The following is a 15,806-nucleotide window of genomic DNA, read 5'->3' as shown; positions in this document are numbered from 1 at the left end:
GTTTATTTTATTGATCTTATTTCATCTTATAGGTTGATGCGTGTTACCAGCATGTTATGTTTATACCAATGCCGCTTATCCAAATCACACGTACACAGAAATACTCTGGTTTACCTGCTGCAGTCCTGGTACCAGTAGTATGCAGGGAGATTACCAGAAGTTTGACCAAAGGTTTTGGAGACCTTGCTTGTAGACCTGTATCCAGATCTGTTTGCTCATTAGATATTCAGTTTTAGTGGGGACCCCAGTTTCAGTGCCCCACCTCTTCCATGCTTGGAGTGAGCTCCTGGCAAGGTCTTCGTTGTTGGCAGGTTCACAGGTGACAGTCATGGAAGGGATGCGGTGGTGGTCTCCATTCTTGAGGTGGAACTCACTCAGCCTGATTTCATGGCAGAGCAATTATTGTTCTCACTAAAGGGGCGAAGCAGTTGTTGGTTTGCATATGTTGGAATCAAAACAGGCACTACAGAACACCACCAAAGCAGCTGGGAGCAGAAGTGCAGGGTCTTCTGTGGTGTGTGGCCTCCTGGTGACCTGACATCAATAGTGCTGTGTGGACTGCTGGCATTTAGGCAGCACTTGACGAGTCCTGGGTGTGGCTGGTTACGGGGGATTCAGAACCAGCGGCACAGTAGTTATTCCACTGAAATAGTGCAAATGATGGGACAGAAACAAATATCCAAATATTGAAAGTAAGTTTCATTATTATTGTTTTTTGTTTTTTTTATTGGTTGAACAGCATACAAAAGGTGAAAGACGTGACAATGGATCTGTCGTCCGCTGCGGGGAGAGCCAGCCACCAGAGGGCGCTGGAGGGCTGGATGAATGATCTGCCTCCCGAGGAATCCAGTGTCGTCAAAGTGTTCTTCAGTTCTACCTTCACTGGTCTGTGCAAGTGTCAGGGGAGAGGGAGGGGGTGTTGAGGAGGGGGGGGGGGGGGGGCTGTGTGCATGAGTGTTTGTTTGTGGGTGTGGGTGTTATGTGTGGGTGAGTGTGTGTATGGGTGTGTGTGTGGGTGTGGGTATTATGTGTGGGTGAGTGTGTGTATGGGTGTGTGTGTGGGTGTGGGTGTGGACGTTGGTGTAAATGTGTAGGTGTAGGTGGATGTTGGTGTCAGTGTGGGTGTGGGTGTGGGTGTCAGTGTTTGTGGGTGTAAATGTGGGTGTGTGTGTGTGGGGGGGGTGTGGACGTTGGTGTAAATGTGTAGGTGTAGGTGGATGTGGGTGTCAGTGTGGGTGTGGGTGTGGGTGTCAGTGTTTGTGGGTGTAAATGTGGGTGTGTGTGTGTGTGTGGGTGTGGGTGTGGATGTGGATGTTGGTGTAAATGTGTAGGTGTAGGTGGATGTTGGTGTCAGTGTGTGTGTGGATGTGGGTGTCAGTGTTTGTGGGTGTAAATGTGTGTGTGTGTGTGTGTGTGTAGGGGTGGGGGGCTTGGTTTGTGTGGATATGTGAAGTGTGTGTGTGTGTTTGTATGTATGTGGATGGGTGTAAATGTGTGTGTGTAAGTGGGTGTATGTGCAAATGTGTGTGTTTGTGTGTGTGTGTTTGTGTGTTTGTGTGAGGGGGTTGGGGCGATGCTGTGTGCATGTGCGTGTCTGTGTGTCTGTGTGCATACATGCATGCACATGTTTTCTTGTTGAATGCATTGAGCATGTGACTTCAGTACTGGATAATGGTAATCATTTTAATATCATTGTACACCCATTTCACACACTAACACCTCACACTCTCAGAAAAAACCACACACACAAACACACACACAGACACACACACACACACACACACACACACATACAGCCTGTAACACAGCTAAGGGAATGCTAAGGGGGAATATATATATCTTGAGACGGGTTTTAAATTAGTTAGATTCCAGCACTCTTTATGTCTACTTTCAGTTTTGTAAATATATGTTTTCCCTCTGCTAGTCAGTGTGTCTGTTCAAATCCACCCCACCCCCTGTTCCCATGTGAAGAGTCCAGTCAGCCAAGAGCTGAACTCAGTCTGTTGTAGATTCAAAATAAGGTGTGTGTGTGACTTTCAGTGTGGAGAGGGGTAAGGGGTGTGACTTTCAGTGTGGAGAGGGGTAAGGGGTGTGACTTTCAGTGTGGAGAAGGGTAAGATGTGTGACTTTCAGACATGAGTGTGGAGAGGGGTAAGGGGTGTGACTTTCAGTGTGGAGAGGGGTAAGATGTGTGACTTTCAGACATGAGTGTGGAGAGGGGTAAGGGGTGTGACTTTCAGACATGAGTGTGGAGAGGGGTAAGGGGTGTGACTTTCAGTGTGGAGAAGGGTAAGATGTGTGACTTTCAGACATGAGTGTGGAGAGGGGTAAGATGTGTGACTTTCAGACATGAGTGTGGAGAGGGGTAAGGGGTGTGACTTTCAGTGTGGAGAGGGGTAAGGGGTGTGACTTTCAGACATGAGTGTGGAGAGGGGTAAGGGGTGTGACTTTCAGTGTGGAGAAGGGTAAGATGTGTGACTTTCAGACATGAGTGTGGAGAGGGGTAAGGGGTGTGACTTTCAGACATGAGTGTGGAGAGGGGTAAGATGTGTGACTTTCAGACATGAGTGTGGAGAGGAACTGGCTGATGAAGGAGGCGGTGCCCTACCTGAGGGATTACTGCAAGGAGCGAGGTCTGGACTATCAGGTCGGTGAACACTGCCTTGGGCTGTCGTCTTGGTCCTGTCTCTGCTTCTTCTTCCTCCTCTTCTTCTCCTCCTCCTCCTTCTCCTTCTTCTTCTCCTTCTCCTCCTTTTACTTCTTCTGTTGGGTGCAACAGCTGAATGGTTAAAGCGTTGGACTTTCCTGTGTTCAAATTTCAGTCATTGCACCTGGTGGGTTTAAGGGGGGAGATTTTTTCCTGTCTCGCCGGTCAACACATATACAGACTTACTTGTGTCTGAACTCCCCCCGTGTGCTTACAATAACAAGTGCACCTGTGATCAGATGTGTTTGTTGATTAAAGATCACATAATCCATGTCAGCGTCCGGTGGATCATGGAAAGAAGAATGTATCCAGCATGCACAGTCATTGCACAGAGCTCACTATGTCAGTGTATGTGGAGCTGGTGCCGTATAAAACGTGTACCATGTAATGCTAACATCATCATTACAATTAGTAGTAGTAGTAGTATCGCTATCATTGTCATCATCATTCTTCTTGTTATTATCATCGTCATCATAATCATCACCATCATCATTATTATTATTATTGTTATTGACCCAGTGTCACTGTACAATGGGGTGTTTGTAACATATGATTACTGTGCATTATTCTTGTTACTGTAATTATGATGATGATGATATCCAAGATGATGATGATGATGGTGATGATGATGATGATGATGATAATGAATGTGTATACAGGTTTTGGGCATGTGGTGGGGATTAGGGCTGATGATTATGATTATAAGAATGATGATTATGATGATGATGACGATGGTGACAATGATGATGATGACAATGATGATAATGATGAAAGGTGTGCACCATACAGGTGGTGGACATGCGGTGGGGGCTGAGGGAGGACGATGATGATGATGATGATGATGATGACGATGAAAGGTGTGCACCGTATAGGTGGTGGACATGGAGTGGGGGGTGATGGAGGACGATGATGATGATGATGATGATGACGACACTGATGATGATGATGATGACAACAATGATGATGATGATGATGATGATGATAATGATGATGACGATGAAAGGTGTGCACCGTACAGGTGGTGGACATGAGGTGGGGGGTGAGGGATGATGATGATGATGATGATGATGATGATGATGACGATGAAAGGTGTGCACCGTACAGGTGGTGGACATGAGGTGGGGGGTGAGGGATGATGATGATGATGACGATGAAAGGTGTGCACCGTACAGGTGGTGGACATGAGGTGGGGGGTGAGGGAGGACAGCAGTGTGGAGCACACCACCACTGACCTGTGTCTGCAGCAAGTCGTCAGCTGTCAGCAGCACTCTGCAGGACCTTACTTCGTGGTCAGTTAGTCCCTTCACTTCCGCTTCCACTTTCACTTCCACTTCCACTTTGACTTCCACTTCCAGTTATACTTTCACTTTCACTTTCAGGTACGATTCAGATCCATATACGCTACACACCATCTGCTGTATTAAGAAAACAAAAAAGAAAAAAAGAAAAGAAAAAAAAAAGAGCAGCAGATGCCTGATCTTCGCATACACCTGTGCAGTAATCAGGCCTTGAAAGCCTATCGTAGGTTTGTGTGAAACATTAGCATAAAAAATGAAATAAGACGGTAAGACAAAATAAACAAAACAAGTGGAAAGATGCATGGTTAGTCACCCTGTTGTCAGTCATCAACTGTGGAGTGGTGTTGTGCATGACTTGCATATGTGGCTTTTTTATTATTCTATATATTTTTTAACTTCCCCACTTGTTGGCCCAGAAACCTGGATAATTATGATGAGAATTAGTAGAAGGTATGCCTGCCTTGGTATGTATGCCCAGAAACCTGGATAATAATGATGATAGCTAGTACAAGGTATGTCTGCCTGCCTTGGTATGTGTGCCCAGAAACCTGGATAATTATGATGAGAACTAGTACAAAGTATGCCTGCCTGCCTGCCTTGGTATGTATGCCCAGAAACCTGGATAATTATGACGAGAACTGAACTAGTACAAGGTATGTCTGCCTGCCTTGGTATGTGTGCCCAGAAACCTGGATAATTATGACGAGATTTTTAGGTCGTTAGAAAGCCCTGGTATTGTCTGCTCGCTTTTCAACCATTATAATCACAAATGCATTCTGGAAAGTGATGTTTGATGAGCATTTGAACATACGCAGAGGTATTGCATTGCATTGCACTGCACTGCATTGGATTATATTGTATTGTATGATACTGTATTATGTTGCATTTGTTGCATTGTATTACATTGTGTTGCAGTGCATTCCTGTATTGTATTACATTGCATTATATTGCATTGTATTGTATTACATTGTATTGTATTGCAATATATTGTACTGTATTGTATCATGCTGTATTGTGCCTTTTATTTCATGCACCCACAGGAGGCATAGAAACATCACACACACGCACACACATCTTTCTTTCCCTGCAGGCATTTCTGGGCGATCGCTATGGCAGCCGGCTGCTCCCAACGACGATCCCGGTGACAGAGTACCGGTCCCTGCGACGTCTGGCATCCTGGATGGACCAGAGCGATTTTGGCGTCGTGGACAAGTGGTACCTGGTGGACACCAACGCTGTGCCTGCCGTGTATCGCATTCAGCCAATCACGGCACTGTGCCCCCACTACAACGACCCTGACCCCAAGAACCGAATAATTAAACAGCAGGTGTGTATTGCATTCAGCCAATCACTGTGCTTTGTAGCTAACCTGGAAACCTGAACATGTCTAGCAATCACACCCCTGAAAATGGAGTATGGATGCATGCATGGCTGGGTAAATAAATAAAATGGTCAGACATGTAAAATTTTACCTATCTGTATATGTATGCTTGACTGAAACCTGATTGAATGACACAGGAAGCCAGTGATGAGCGCCAAATGGCAGCTGTCAGTCGGCTCTACCCAGGTAGGCAGCCTGCTGTGCAAATGACTCCATGCTTGTAAAGTGCTTGGAGCTTGGTCTCTGACCAAGGATAAGCACACTGTAAGTATTCATATGATCATTGTCATTGTCATCAAACTCCACAGTTCAGTACAGGACAAAACTAGGTCAGTACAGGTTTGTCTCTTCCTTCCTTGTTTTGTGCTGGTCGTCACTGTGTTTTGTGGCTGGTCGTCACTGTGTTTTGTGCTGGTCGTCACTGTGTTTTGTGGCTGGTCGTCACTGTGTTTTGTGGCTGGTCGTCACTGTGTTTTGTGCTGGTCGTCACTGTGTTTTGTTACCTGCTGGTCGTCACTGTGTTTTGTGGCTGGTCGTCACTGTGTTTTGTGCTGGTCGTCACTGTGTTTTGTGGCTGGTCGTCACTGTGTTTTGTGCTGGTCGTCACTGTGTTTTGTGGCTGGTCGTCACTGTGTTTTGTGCTGGTCGTCACTGTGTTTTGTGCTGGTCGTCACTGTGTTTTGTGCCCTGCTGGTCGTCACTGTGTTTTGTGGCTGGTCGTCACTGTGTTTTGTGCCCTGCTGGTCGTCACTGTGTTTTGTGCTGGTCGTCACTGTGTTTTGTGGCTGGTCGTCACTGTGTTTTGTTACCTGCTGGTCGTCACTGTGTTTTGTGGCTGGTCGTCACTGTGTTTTGTGCCCTGCTGGTCGTCACTGTGTTTTGTGCTGGTCGTCACTGTGTTTTGTGGCTGGTCGTCACTGTGTTTTGTTACCTGCTGGTCGTCACTGTGTTTTGTTACCTGCTGGTCGTCACTGTGTTTTGTGCCATGCTGGTCGTCACTGTGTTTTGTGCTGGTCGTCACTGTGTTTTGTTACGTGCTGGTCGTCACTGAGTTTTGTGCCCTGCTGGTCGTCACTGTGTTTGGTGCTGGTCGTCACTGTGTTTTGTGGCTGGTCGTCACTGTGTTTTGTGCTGGTCGTCACTGTGTTTTGTGCTGGTTGTCACTGTGTTTTGTGGCTGGTTGTCACTGTGTTTTGTGCTGTGCTGGTCGTCACTGTGTTTTGTGCCCTGCTGGTCGTCACTGTGTTTTGTGCTGGTCGTCACTGTGTTTTGTGGCTGGTTGTCACTGTGTTTTGTGCTGTGCTGGTCGTCACTGTGTTTTGTGGCTGGTCGTCACTGTGTTTTGTGCCCTGCTGGTCGTCACTGTGTTTTGTGCTGGTCGTCACTGTTTTGTTACCTGCTGGTCGTCACTGTGTTTTGTGGCTGGTCGTCACTGTGTTTTGTGGCTGGTCGTCACTGTGTTTTGTGGCTGGTCGTCACTGTGTTTTGTGCCCTGCTGGTCGTCACTGTGTTTTGTGGCTGGTCGTCACTGTGTTTTGTGCCCTGCTGGTCGTCACTGTGTTTTGTGCCCTGCTGGTCGTCACTGTGTTTTGTGGCTGGTCGTCACTGTGTTTTGTGCTGGTCGTCACTGTGTTTTGTGCCCTGCTGGTCGTCACTGTGTTTTGTGCCCTGCTGGTCGTCACTATGCCCTGCTGGTCGTCACTGTGTTTTGTGCCCTGCTGGTCGTCACTGTGTTTTGTGCTGGTCGTCACTGTGTTTTGTGGCTGGTCGTCATTGTGTTTTGTGCTGGTCGTCACTGTGTTTTGTGGCTGGTCGTCACTGTGTTTTGTGCTGGTCGTCACTGTGTTTTGTGCCCTGCTGGACGTCACTGTGTTTTGTCTGTGGCTGGTCGTCACTGTGTTTTGTGCTGGTCGTCGCTGTGTTTTGTGCTGGTCGTCACTGTGTTTTGTGTCCTGCTGGTCGTCACTGTGTTTTGTGCCCTGCTGGTCGTCACTGTGCCCTGGTGGTCGTCACTGTGTTTTGTGCCCTGCTGGTCGTCACTGTGTTTTGTGCTGGTCGTCACTGTGTTTTGTGGCTGGTCGTCACTGTGTTTTGTGCTGTGCTGGTCGTCACTGTGTTTTGTGCTGGTCGTCACTGTGTTTTGTGCTGTGCTGGTCGTCACTGTATTTTGTGCTGGTCATCACTGTGTTTTGTGCTGGTCGTCACTGTGTCACTGTGTTTTGTGCTGGTCGTCACTGTGTTTTGTGCTGGTCGTCACTGTGTTTTGTGCCCTGCTGGTCGTCACTGTGTTTTGTGCCCTGCTGGTCGTCACTGTGTTTTGTGGCTGGTCGTCACTGTGTTTTGTGGCTGGTCGTCACTGTGTTTTGTGCTGTGCTGGTCGTCACTGTGTTTTGTGGCTGGTCGTCACTGTGTTTTGTGCTGGTCGTCACTGTGTTTTGTGGCTGGTCGTCACTGTGTTTTGTGCCCTGCTGGTCGTCACTGTGTTTTGTCTGTGGCTGGTCGTCACTGTGTTTTGTGCTGGTCGTCACTGTGTTTTGTGCTGGTCGTCACTGTGTTTTGTGCTGGTCGTCACTGTGTTTTGTGTCCTGCTGGTCGTCACTGTGTTTTGTGCCCTGCTGGTCGTCACTGTGCCCTGGTGGTCGTCACTGTGTTTTGTGCCCTGCTGGTCGTCACTGTGTTTTGTGCTGGTCGTCACTGTGTTTTGTGGCTGGTCGTCACTGTGTTTTGTGCTGTGCTGGTCGTCACTGTGTTTTGTGCTGGTCGTCACTGTGTTTTGTGCTGGTCGTCACTGTGTTTTGTGTTGGTCGTCACTGTGTCACTGTGTTTTGTGCTGGTCGTCACTGTGTTTTGTGCTGGTCGTCACTGTGTTTTGTGCTGGTCGTCACTGTGTTTTGTTACCTGCTGGTCGTCACTGTGTTTTGTGGCTGGTCGTCACTGTGTTTTGTGCCCTGCTGGTCGTCACTGTGTTTTGTGGCTGGTCGTCACTGTGTTTTGTGCTGGTCGTCACTGTGTTTTGTTACCTGCTGGTCGTCACTGTGTTTTGTGGCTGGTCGTCACTGTGTTTTGTGCTGGTCGTCACTGTGTTTTGTGGCTGGTCATCACTGTGTTTTGTGCTGTGCTGGTCGTCACTGTGTTTTGTGGCTGGTCGTCACTGTGTTTTGTGCCCTGCTGGTCGTCACTGTGTTTTGTGCCCTGCTGGTCGTCACTGTGTTTTGTGCCCTGCTGGTCGTCACTGTGTTTTGTGCCCTGCTGGTCGTCACTGTGTTTTGTGGCTGGTCGTCACTGTGTTTTGTGCTGGTCGTCACTGTGTTTTGTGCCCTGCTGGTTGTCACTGTGTTTTGTGCCCTGCTGGTCGTCACTGTGTTTTGTGCCCTGCTGGTCGTCACTGTGTTTTGTGCCCTGCTGGTCGTCACTATGCCCTGCTGGTCGTCACTGTGTTTTGTGCCCTGCTGGTCGTCACTGTGTTTTGTGCTGGTCGTCACTGTGTTTTGTGCCCTGCTGGTCGTCACTGTGTTTTGTGCTGGTCGTCACTGTGTTTTGTGCTGATCGTCACTGTGTTTTGTGGCTGGTCGTCACTGTGTTTTGTGCTGGTCGTCACTGTGTTTTGTGGCTGGTCATCACTGTGTTTTGTGGCTGGTCGTCACTGTGTTTTGTGCCCTGCTGATTGTCACTGTGTTTTGTGCTGTGCTGGTCGTCACTGTGTTTTGTGGCTGGTCGTCACTGTGTTTTGTGCCCTGCTGGTCGTCACTGTGTTTTGTGCCCTGCTGGTCGTCACTGTGTTTTGTGCTGGTCGTCACTGTGTTTTGTGTCCTGCTGGTCGTCACTGTGTTTTGTGCCCTGCTGGTCGTCACTGTGCCCTGCTGGTCGTCACTGTGTTTTGTGCCCTGCTGGTCGTCACTGTGTTTTGTGCTGGTCGTCACTGTGTTTTGTGCCGTGCTGGTTGTCACTGTGTTTTGTGCCCTGCTGGTTGTCACTGTGTTTTGTGCCCTGCTGGTTGTCACTGTGTTTTGTGCTGTGCTGGTTGTCACTGTGTTTTGTGCTGTGCTGGTTGTCACAGTGTTTTGTGCTGGTCGTCACTGTGTTTTGTGCTGTGCTGGTCATCACTGTGTTTTGTTACCTGCTGGTCGTCACTGTGTTTTGTGCCCTGCTGGTCGTCACTGTGTTTTGTGGCTGGTCGTCACTGTGTTTTGTGCTGGTCGTCACTGTGTTTTGTGGCTGGTCGTCACTGTGTTTTGTGGCTGGTCGTCACTGTGTGTTGTGTCCTGCTGGTCGTCACTGTGTTTTGTGGCTGGTCGTCACTGTGTTTTGTGCTGATCGTCACTGTGTTTTGTGGCTGGTCGTCACTGTGTTTTGTGCCCTGCTGGTTGTCACTGTGTTTTGTGGCTGGTCGTCACTGTGTTTTGTGCTGATCGTCACTGTGTTTTGTGGCTGATCGTCACTGTGTTTTGTGGCTGGTCGTCACTGTGTTTTGTGCCCTGCTGGTTGTCACTGTGTTTTGTGCCCTGCTGGTCGTCACTGTGTTTTGTGCCCTGCTGGTCGTCACTGTGTTTTGTGCTGGTCGTCACTGTGTTTTGTGCCCTGCTGGTGTTCACTGTGTTTTGTGCTGGTGTTCACTGTGTTTTGTTTTGTTACCTGCTGGTCGTCACTGTGTTTTGTTACCTGCTGGTCTTCACTGTGTTTTGTGCCCTGCTGGTCGTCACTGTGTTTTGTTACCTGCTGGTCGTCACTGTGTTTTGTTACCTGCTGGTGTTCACTGTGTTTTGTTACCTGCTGGTCATCACTGTGTTTTGTGCTGTGCTGGTCATCACTGTGTTTTGTGCCCAACTGGTTGTCACTGTGTTTTGTGCCCTGCTGGTGTTCACTGTGTTTTGTTACCTGCTGGTCGTCACTGTGTTTTGTGCTGGTCGTCACTGTGTTTTGTTACCTGCTGGTCGTCACTGTGTTTTGTTACCTGCTGGTTGTCACTGTATTTTGTTACCTGCTGGTCGTCACTGTGTTTTGCCCAGAAAGCCTTGAAGCCAGGGATAGTTCTGGTCTTTTTCTGGATGGAGAATTCTGCGCTTTGCTGTGCTGTTTTTTTCTGCAGGCCCAGCACATGTGTCTCCCACCAGCATGTTCATGGTTTGTGTTCCTGTTGTTTAGTGCATTGTGTATGATCTCCTTTGTGTTCAGGTTCATTTCTCACCCCTCTATCCTTTCCTTCCCTCCAAAAGAAGAAGAAAAAAAAAAAGGTGAAAAATCGAAAGAGGTACGTCCAAGGATCTTGTGGTTGAATATGACACCACTTGTGCCTGATTTTCTTTTTCAAGTGGTTTTTAAAATTTTATTTAGTTACTTAGTTTTACTTTATTTTTTAGTTTGGTTGATTCTCTCTCTGGGTTGTCTGTGATGGGTATAGCCAGCGTCCTCACTGCTCAACAGATGTAGTGTAGTCACCACAGGACTGGTTGATGTTCTCTGCAGGTTGTCTGTGATGGGTATAGCCAGCGTCCTCACTGCTCAACAGATGTAGTGTAGTCACCACAGGACTGGTTGATGTTCTCTGCAGGTTGTCTGTGATGGGTATAGCCAGCGTCCTCACTGCTCAACAGATGTAGTGCAGTCCCTACAGGACCAGGTTCAAATAAAAAGTGCTGACATATCCTGTCCTGAAATCTCAGTGTTACCTCAGTTTCTGAGGAAGGTGGCAGAATGGTTAAGATGCTTATCTGTCAATACAGTGCACAGAGGGTCTGGGTTTGAACCTTGGTCTCACCCTTTCTCCCAAGTTAGACAGGAAAATCAAGCAGTGTCTAGTCACTCAGACAGGATGATCAACCAAGGTCCCATGTGCTGCACACTCTCTACACACCAAAAACAACAACCAATGGCAACGTAAGTGTTGTCTTCTGCCAAAGTTCTGTAGTAAGAAATCCACTCCAATAGGTACACAAATATGTACATGTGTGCACTCAAAAGCAGACCAGGTGCATTGGGTCATGCTGCTTGTCGGGTATCTGTCTGACCCGTGTGGCGTAGGGTACATGGATTTGTCAGAAACGACACCTCCTTGAGAAAGGGAACTCAAACTGAAACTGATCTCAGTGAGGTGACGGCCCTTCACTGATGAGCATGCTTGTCAGCAGCGGGGAAAGGGTTAATCTGTTGACTTGTTGATGTTCTGGTCTTTCAGCATCAGGTAAGGGGTTAATCTATTGACTTGTTGGTGTTCTGGTCTTTCAGCATCAGGTAAGGGGTTAATCTATTGACTTGTTGGTGTTCTGGTCTTTCAGCATCAGGTAAGGGGTTAATCTATTGACTTGTTGGTGTTCTGGTCTTTCAGCATCAGGTAAAGGGTTAATCTATTGACTTGTTGGTGTTCTGGTCTTTCAGCATCAGGTAAGGGGTTAATCTGTTGACTTGTTGGTGTTCTGGTCTTTCAGCATCAGGTAAGGGGTTAATCTATTGACTTGTTGGTGTTCTGGTCTTTCAGCATCAGGTAAGGGGTTAATTTATTGACTTGTTGGTGTTCTGGTCTTTCAGCATCAGGTAAGGGGTTAATCTGTTGACTTGTTGGTGTTCTGGTCTTTCAGCATCAGGTAAGGGGTTAATCTGTTGACTTGTTGATGTTCTGGTCTTTCAGCATCAGGTAAGGGGTTAATCTATTGACTTGTTGGTGTTCTGGTCTTTCAGCATCAGGTAAGGGGTTAATCTATTGACTTGTTGGTGTTCTGGTCTTTCAGCATCAGGTAAGGGGTTAATCTGTTGACTTGTTGATGTTCTGGTCTTTCAGCATCAGGTAAGGGGTTAATCTATTGACTTGTTGGTGTTCTGGTCTTTCAGCATCAGGTAAGGGGTTAATCTGTTGACTTGTTGGTGTTCTGGTCTTTCAGCATCAGGTAAGGGGTTAATCTATTGACTTGTTGGTGTTCTGGTCTTTCAGCATCAGGTAAGGGGTTAATCTGTTGACTTGTTGGTGTTCTGGTCTTTCAGCATCAGGTAAGGGGTTAATCTATTGACTTGTTGGTGTTCTGGTCTTTCAGCATCAGGTAAGGGGTTAATTTATTGACTTGTTGGTGTTCTGGTCTTTCAGCATCAGGTAAGGGGTTAATCTGTTGACTTGTTGGTGTTCTGGTCTTTCAGCATCAGGTAAGGGGTTAATCTGTTGACTTGTTGATGTTCTGGTCTTTCAGCATCAGGTAAGGGGTTAATCTGTTGACTTGTTGGTGTTCTGGTCTTTCAGCATCAGCAGACTTGGCACAGAGACCAGACCAAAATGATGAAAGTGTTCCGTGTGGTGGCAGCTGAGGCGTTCCAGCGTAAAATCATCAGCAGTGAGGAGTACGAGAAATACTGCATATCAGGTCAGATACTTTGTGACAAAGATCCCTGAATTGAATCTTTGTTGACTATACAGATTTGTCTCTATTTTAAGTTTCCTTGCTAATGGCAGAGCTGTGAATGGCATAATTTGATTGATCAGTTGTTTGTCATTAGATATTTAAATGCATGTCAGCTTGACACATTTGTCAGTTTTTCAGTTTTATCACATGTTTAACCCTTTCGCTGCCAGGAAAATAAGATTCAAGTGAAATCTATTTGCCAGGGTTTTTTCACAAAAAACGGGTATAAACTTTCCAAAAATTCTGTGCTCTTTGTTATTGGAGAAAGACCCATAAAAGTATATATTTTCTGAAAGGTAAATGAATAAAGAATACAAAACACATGCTGTTTTCCCATTTTATATATTTTTAGTGACATGCTGTTGTTTTGAAATCAGTGTTTTGTTTTTTGTCACATTTTCAACTTGTTCATTACAAACATTAGTCAGGTAATTTGCACAAAAACATCATATTTTCTGCACAAATGGATATCTGCAAACACAAAATCATACTAGAACAACCACTATATATATTTTTTTTTTTCAAAGAGATAGATACACAATACATTGTGACTTCTCCAAGTGATAAGATGGATGTGAGGCCACGCCCCCTCAGTCTCCACCCCCCCCCCTCCTCCTCACCCCTCTCACACGGTCACTTGATTCAGTTCTCATCAGACCGCGTTGGCTGCGTGCCAAGAATATCACTCTGCTGCCAATTCGGTCATTTTCTGTCGTCTGCTAACATCTGTACAGCTGACATCACTCACTGATAGTCGCAACTTGGCCACTCTCTTGATTACTCACTTTATTTTCTATCAGATCGTCCTATAAATGTTCATCACTATCTACTCCTTCGAATTTACGCTTCAATTCTTTCTGAGCATCAGCTAAAGAAAGAAATCTTGGTTGATTTAGTTCGTCACGATCGCATGTCTTGAGCACGGCGTCAGTCCGACATTTTGTTGAGCGAGCGAGGAGAGAAGTCAGGCAAACACTTGGACAGTGACCCAACCAAAACGTTCAAATAAAGGACTGCTTCATGACGTAGATGGGGTTTCTAGCTATGAATAGAATCTAGAAAGATTCCCCAGGCTAAAGCTACCACTATTTTGGTCAAGGAAGTGAATGCAAACCAGGGAAAAGTCAGAATATTTTGATGACGAGTTATCTCGTCATTGTGGCAGCGAAGCATACATGCTTGCCATGACGAGTTATCTCGTCATGCAGGCAGCCTAGGGGTTAAGAGGAAGTTTTTAGATCCAAGATCCAGACAAATTTGTACAGAGATACCTTGGGGGGGCCGGGGGGTGGGTGGCGGAGAGAGAGAGGATAATGGACAGTCTTTTGAAATATGCGCATAAACCCAACCCTCCCCTCCCCCACCCCGCCCACCCACACACACTGCTACAATTTTCAGACAGAATGTATTTGTCCTTTCATTTTCATGTGAAGGTTGTGACATTTAGTTAACGACACATACTTCCATTTTCCCAGGTATGAACATACAGATTGAAAACATTTCATTCATATTTCTTGAAGTATACAGATCGAAAACATTTCATTCATATTTCAGTATACAGATTGAAAACATTTCATTCATATTTCTTGAAGTATACAGATCGAAAACATTTCATTCATATTTCAGTATACAGATTGAAAACATTTCATTCATATTTCTTGAAGTATACATATTGAAAACATTTCATTTATATTTGAAGTATGATAACTTTAGAACAGTGTAAAATTCTGGCTGGAGTCAGTATTAAATTGGCTGATCTTGAAAACAGCGACCCAGAGCACAATGGGGTGAAATGTCAAAATGTATAACAGTAATGCAGGTTCATTGGTAATACAGTTATACTTGAAATGCAGATACATGTGTATGTGTAAATCTGTGTGTGCATGTGTATTTATGCATGCATGTAAGTGTATATACAGTGTATGTTATGATTGTATTAAGTTTATCATGCATTACTATATTAATATTTTGGGGTGATAAGTGGATATGAATGATGTTTCATGCGTTTTATGGAAGTCATAATAGGGTGGGTTTTTTTCTGTTTTGTTGCTTGACACACATTAACTCAGCAAATCATCAATTCTGTGCTGATACTTGGTATAATGCTAATTATTTGTTATAACTTAGAACTGCTATCAATATCTGATAAATGTATTTTTACCTTGACCATGAACAAAAAAGGTGAATAAAAATTTCTAAAAAAAAGGTTGATGTGTGTGATGTTTGTTGGTCTTGTGTCGCTGTGATTGCAGTTACACACGCTGAGGTCAACACAGGCATTTTGAAAAGCCCTGACACAGGCACCAAAAACGTCAACAAAGTCTTCTGCTTTCACAGACGTTTGGAGGATATCGATATCACAGATAAACTGGCCAGTAAGTGGATGAAAAATGTCCTAGGGATTCTTTTGGGGTCGGTTGTTGTTAGGAGTATTTTTTTGTGTGTAGTCTTTAATGCGTTTGTCATAACCTTTTATTGAGTGCAATATTTATTCATTAATTTCTCCACCTGTTTAGTGATTTATTTGCCTTTTTTTATATTATTTAATTGTTCATTCAGTTGTTTGTTTGATTATGTATTGATGTAGTTATTTGTTTAAGAAAAAGAAATGACAGGTTGTTTTTTTTGTGGCGTGATTATTTGCCTTTTTCAACATTCAGCATATTATTTTTGTTTTTTCATCTGTCTTTGTTGTTTGTCTGTTTCTTTTGCTGTTATAATGAAAGAGGAAAAGAAGGAAGAATTCTTTGTCTCAATTAAAAAACAAGAAGTCATCTAAGGACACACCTTGGTACAATTGGTTTAGGCATTTGATGTCTGATCAGGGTTGACCAGTGATCAGTGTTGACCAGTGATCAGTGTTGACCAGTGGTCAGGGTTGACCAGTGATCAGGGTTGACCAGTGATCAGGGTTGACCAGTGATCAGGGTTGACCAGTGATCAGTGTTGACCAGTGATCAGGGTTGACCAGTGATCAGTGTTGACCAGTGATCAGGGTTGACCAGTGATCAGGGTTGACCAGTGATCAGGGTTCCAGG

At 45.5% G+C, this 15,806-nt stretch overlaps 1 protein-coding gene across 1 annotated transcript in view; it reads left to right on the top strand.

Moving 5' to 3' along the window:
* Positions 1-15,806, top strand: part of LOC143294026 (uncharacterized) — a 67,509-nt gene that overhangs the window by 3,394 nt on the left and 48,309 nt on the right. Inside the window, exons 3-8 of the mRNA XM_076605424.1 lie at positions 740-885; positions 2,562-2,647; positions 3,880-3,996; positions 5,096-5,332; positions 12,609-12,729; positions 15,021-15,143. Of these exons, the coding sequence (XP_076461539.1) occupies positions 765-885; positions 2,562-2,647; positions 3,880-3,996; positions 5,096-5,332; positions 12,609-12,729; positions 15,021-15,143 (805 nt within the window). The 5' untranslated portion in view covers positions 740-764. The remainder of the gene's footprint in view (positions 1-739; positions 886-2,561; positions 2,648-3,879; positions 3,997-5,095; positions 5,333-12,608; positions 12,730-15,020; positions 15,144-15,806) is intronic.

Source organism: Babylonia areolata, chromosome 19 (genome assembly GCF_041734735.1).
Source record: "Babylonia areolata isolate BAREFJ2019XMU chromosome 19, ASM4173473v1, whole genome shotgun sequence".
NCBI lineage: Eukaryota > Metazoa > Mollusca > Gastropoda > Neogastropoda > Buccinidae > Babylonia > Babylonia areolata.
This window is presented reverse-complemented; position numbering and strand designations above follow the sequence as displayed.